General features: G+C 66.2%; 1 protein-coding gene across 1 annotated transcript in view; it reads left to right on the top strand.

The window, feature by feature from the left end:
• Window positions 1–420: 420 nt before the first annotated feature.
• The window catches only part of MNEG_7864 (ATP/GTP binding protein-like 1), a gene marked incomplete at both ends in the record, with an annotated part of 5,436 nt that continues 1,062 nt past the window's right edge, over window positions 421–4,794 (top strand). The window contains 9 exons of the mRNA XM_014043662.1: window positions 421–462; window positions 822–1,161; window positions 1,384–1,496; window positions 1,745–1,903; window positions 2,164–2,391; window positions 2,552–2,716; window positions 2,945–3,061; window positions 3,255–3,740; window positions 4,155–4,189. Coding sequence (XP_013899116.1) covers window positions 421–462; window positions 822–1,161; window positions 1,384–1,496; window positions 1,745–1,903; window positions 2,164–2,391; window positions 2,552–2,716; window positions 2,945–3,061; window positions 3,255–3,740; window positions 4,155–4,189 — 1,685 coding nt within the window. The remainder of the gene's footprint in view (window positions 463–821; window positions 1,162–1,383; window positions 1,497–1,744; window positions 1,904–2,163; window positions 2,392–2,551; window positions 2,717–2,944; window positions 3,062–3,254; window positions 3,741–4,154; window positions 4,190–4,794) is intronic.

Here is a 4,794-nt window from a genome sequence, read left to right as displayed (position 1 = left end):
CCCCCGGGACGCTGCACATACAGAACAGTTGGGTTGCCAGGGAAGAGGGCTGCGAACATACACACACATCCCCCATCCCCCAAGTCCGTGCCGTACTGGTGCCTGCATCATTCTGCGTCTGGCATTTACCCACCCACATCTCTGCAGAGTAATGGGTTGCCCCCCACATGCACCTGCGCACACATGCCCGCGTACGCACGCACGCGCACGCACGCACGCACACACACACACACACACACATGCACACGCACACACATGCAAAAACACACACACACACATGCGCGCGCGCGTGCACACACACACACACACACATGCGCGCGCGCACACACGCGTGCACACACACACACACACACACACACACACACCTGCGCGCGGGCACAGGTCAACCTGCTAAAGGAAGACAGCCTGTACAACCAGGGAATGCTGCCACTGGTGCACTCGGAGAAGAGACTGGAACAGGAGGTGAGTCGGCACGGGGCTGGGTGAGGACTGGGGAGCCCACGGGCTTGGGATGCCTCACTCCAGGGGTGACTGGACGGCAGTTGCGTAGTCAGCAGGAAGGCCTGCGTGCGTTTGCATTTATTGTGTGTGTACATGTGCATGCGCCCAAACAGCCGCGCGCCCACATGCACGTGTGTGTGTGTGTAAGCGCGCGCGCGTGTGTGTGTGTGTGTGTGTGTGTGTGTGTGTGTGTGTGTGTGTGTGTGTGTGTGACGAAGGGTGTTGGTTCGGGGTGACGGGGTGCGCGTGCAAGCTCGAGTGCCTGTAGACACCTCAACTGCCTACTCTCCCATTCCCCGTACTGTCTCTTGTATGTGCAGGCCATCGGCTGGGCCCGCGGCGGACGCGGCGTCTGCTACTACTGCAACGGCATCCGCCACCGCCGCCACGGCTGCTACTACACCCTCAGCTTCGCGCTCACCCTGCCGCACAGCTGGGACGTCGTGCACGTCGCCCACTGCTACCCCTACTCATACACCGACCTGCAGAGGAGCCTGGCGGCGCTGCAGCTCTCCCAAGGGCCGCCGGGGCGCTGGCTGCGGCGCGAGGCACTCTGCAGCTCGCTGGCGGGCAACGCGGTGGACGTGCTGACGATCACGGCGGCCGTGGGGGACCGGGGGGCTGTGCCGCTTGAGCAGCGGCGGGGCGTCGTGCTGTCGGGTGAGTCGGCAGCGGCACAAGCAGGCTAGAGGCAGTCCATGATATTCAAGGCGGGCCGCAGCAGTGGCAGAATGAAGCATGGGTATTGACGCGCCTCAGCAGCACCACATCTGCATGACGGGGATGATGAGCTAGATGGAGTACGAATCAGCCCCTCAAATCTGTGTGCACACATCCCCCAAGCATACATGTAGTGCGCTGCTTTGTCCTCATCGATCACAGCGCGTGTGCACCCCGGGGAGACCAACGCGTCGTGGATGATGGCGGGCGCGATGGAGTTCCTGCTGGGACCCAGCGACGAGGCGGCGGCACTGAGGGGGGCCTTTGTCTTCAAGGTCCGCCCGCCCCGCAAGCCCCCCCCCACACACACACGCAAGATAGCAAGAGTTTTTGAGAGCAATCACAAGCCGCTGAAGCCCCAGGAGTCCGACAGCCGCGCGCTGCGCCGACCTTCAAACAGCTTTGGTGGGTTGAAACCCTGCTCCCACCGCCACCCTACAGGAGCCACCAGCAAAAAAGGCAGAAGAATTCTACTCTTGCGGCCCCCTCCACGGACACGCCCGATCTGTGCTTAAACTTGCAGGTGGTGCCAATGCTGAACCCGGACGGCGTGGTGGTTGGCAACTACCGCTGCAGCCTGGCGGGCCTGGACCTCAATCGAGAGTACCAGCAGCCGGCGGCGCCAACGCCAGAGGTCCGCGGCTTCAAGGACATGGTCCGCGCGTTCATGAGGGAGAGGGAGGTGAGCAGGCCCCAGGCCAAAGAGCCGCCTGCAGGGGGCGGTCCCTTTGGATGGGCACGCAGTCCAGCGTTGGCGGCCCCCGCAAAGGACGGTGCGGCTGCGTGCCTTGGGGCTGGTGTGGCAGTAGGCTCGCCACGCGCCATGTTGGCGCCTCAGATGGCGCTCGACTCAGATGGCGCTCGCCCGAGGTTGCACTCGTCTCGGCCTCAAACACTGCACGCCCCAGCTCTGCGCACCATGCGCCGCACCGCGGTCCCCAGGTGGTCTTCTCCTGCGACCTGCACGGCCACTCCCGCAAGCTGGGGGTGTTCGCCTACGGCTGCGACAAGGGCCCCAAGGACTCGACGCCCGCCGCGCCCGGCTGGCCCGTCCCCGGGTCCCTCGGCGGCCTGGCTGGCGTGCCGCCCCTCAGCCAGGCCCGGCTGTTTCCGCTGATGCTGCACCTGAACGCGCCGGACCTCTTCTCATACAAGAGCTGCAACTTTGCGGTGAATTGACCCGTCATGTTGACAAACATGACAGCACCCGTGGCTCCGTGTGCGTCCCTGCTATGCACCCTTTACTGCTAGTGCCATGCCGCACACAGCTGCAGAAAGTCGGCCGCGCACGGACCCGGAGCGCTCGTCACCTGTGCCCCCCGCCCCGCAGGTCCAAAAGTCCAAGGCGGGCACTGGCCGTGTGGTGGGGTTCAGGGAGCTTGGCCTGGTCAACGCCTTCACCCTCGAGGCCTCCTTCTGCGGCGCCGCCGCCGGCAGCCGCCACGCCGGGCACCACTTCAACGCCGGCCACCTGGAGGAGATGGGCGCCGCGGTGGTGCGTGGGTTTTACGGTCGTGGCAGCTGCGGCCACCGTGAACCGTACACGAGCAGCCCTGCGGGCCGCTCCAGTACGATTTTACGGCGTAGAATAGGTCATCATCTGCGCTTGCATGATCAGGAGTTGGGCTGCTCTTGGGCCAGCAAGTAGGTGGCAGTATGATTTGCTTGCTGTGTTTCACCGCGTTGTGCCGCGCGCTGCCTATCTGCTCCCTCGGCCCCGCAGGTGCGCACCCTCTGCGACTACTGGGCGCCGCCCCAGGCCAGCAACGTGGGGGAGCTGGTGCGGGTGCTGGAGATGACGTCACCGGCGGCGGGCCGCGCGGCGGCGCACTTCGTGCAGGTGCGCAGGGTTGGGGGCAGCTCCAAGGCGTTGTGTGTGCGGGGGAGGGGTTGGGAGGGAGGGGAATGAGGGCCTGGGGTAGGGACAGGGTACATCGGACCTCTAGAACATGGGTACATTGTGAGCTGCATTATTCAAAAATTGGATTGGTTGTACGTGCTGCCTTGAAACCCCCGGTGTTCTCGAATTGCAGACACCTGACGGGTTGGAGCTGGTGGAGAGGGGTGAGGAGGAGGAAGAGGACGTGCAGGCGGCGGACGGCGACGCGGCGGCGACAGACAGCGACGACGAGTCGTCGGAAGACGAGCCGAGGCCGCCGCAACGGCTGCCAGCTGCTGGCTCCGGCAGCAGGCCGGGCAGCGCTTGGCGGGGTGCGGGGCCGAGCGGGATCGCATCGGTGGCTATGGCGCTAGTGGCGGCAGGGCCGGCAGGCGACAGCGTCGCCGCGGACATCGCCAGAGCAGCCGCGGCGCTGATCTCGGGCATGCCCGCGCCGCATCAGGCGGGCGGGCCCGACGCCAGCCCCGGCGGCGCTGGGGGCGGCGCGGCCCCTGGTCCTGGGGCGCCGCTGCCACCAGGCGTGGCCGCTGCGGCGAGCGGCGCGGGAGCGGGGGGAGGTGGCAGCGGCGGGGCCGTCGAGGCAGCTGCGGCGCAGCTGGCGGCGGCGTACGCCGCTTACGTGCGGGCTGTTGGCAGCAGGGCTGCCATACCACTGGCGTCGCCTTTGCCTGCTTGCTGTCCGCGAGCAGGCGCAGCGCCTCCTGGCCTGACCCTTCCGCTTACGGCGCCACCAGCTGCACCCGCAGCGGCGGCGGCAGCGGCGGCGGCAGCGGCAGCGGCGGCCACAAGGTCAGGGAAAACAGGCGCGGCTGCGGCGACCGGCTCAAGCGGCACCCAGCCACAAGCTTTGTCCCCTGTTGCTGTCGCTACTACTTGCTCTGCTGCTGCTACTTCGGCGGATGCTGCTCCGGCACCGGCGTCAGCAGGCGTGGCCGAGGGGTCTGCTGGCGTCGTCGGGGGAGGCATTGTTGGTGGGGGGCCTACGGGCGTTGTCGGTGTAGGCGTTGACCAACCTCCTGTTACTGCAATCGAGGCGGAGCTGCTGCAGCTTATTCAGCAGGCTGCCAGGTGCGGCGGTTGTGGGAGCACCCTCATGGCACGACTCCCAGCGTGCTCCCTCTTGTTGCCTGGCCTGATCGCAGAGAGCCTCCAAGGTCCCAATGTAAAAGGTGACATGACTGCTCAGCCTTGAACGTCAGCTGGAGGGCAGAGGAAGTGCGCTTGAGATGTTGTGATGCGCGATTGCAACTCCTATCGAATCAAAACCTGCGCCTTTGCACCCCCACTCAGGCTCTATGGCGATGGCTCGCAGCCGCCTTGCACAATGCTGGCACCGGGCCGCACAGCAGCAGGCGCCATCGCCGCAGACGGCGCCGTGCCATGCAGTGGCGAAGGCAGCGGCGCGCCTCTGGCCCTTGACCTGCTTCAATTTTTCTTCAGCACAGGCGCCACCGACGACGACCCCGAGAACGCTGACCTGGCGGCCGCCTCGTGCGGCGTCGACAGGACGGCCGCCCCGCCTGCCAGTGGCATGAAACACAAGGGAAAGGGCAAGGGCAAGGGCAAGCGGGCCAAGCGGCGCGGCAGGAGCTGGGGCAACCCAGACGTCCTCAGAGCCCACAGGGAGAAGGCGGACGCGGGGCTGGCGGCAGCGCTGCCGCTGCTGGGCACTA

Source organism: Monoraphidium neglectum (genome assembly GCF_000611645.1).
Source record: "Monoraphidium neglectum strain SAG 48.87 unplaced genomic scaffold scaffold01433, whole genome shotgun sequence".
Classification (NCBI taxonomy): Eukaryota; Viridiplantae; Chlorophyta; class Chlorophyceae; order Sphaeropleales; family Selenastraceae; genus Monoraphidium; species Monoraphidium neglectum.
This window is presented reverse-complemented; position numbering and strand designations above follow the sequence as displayed.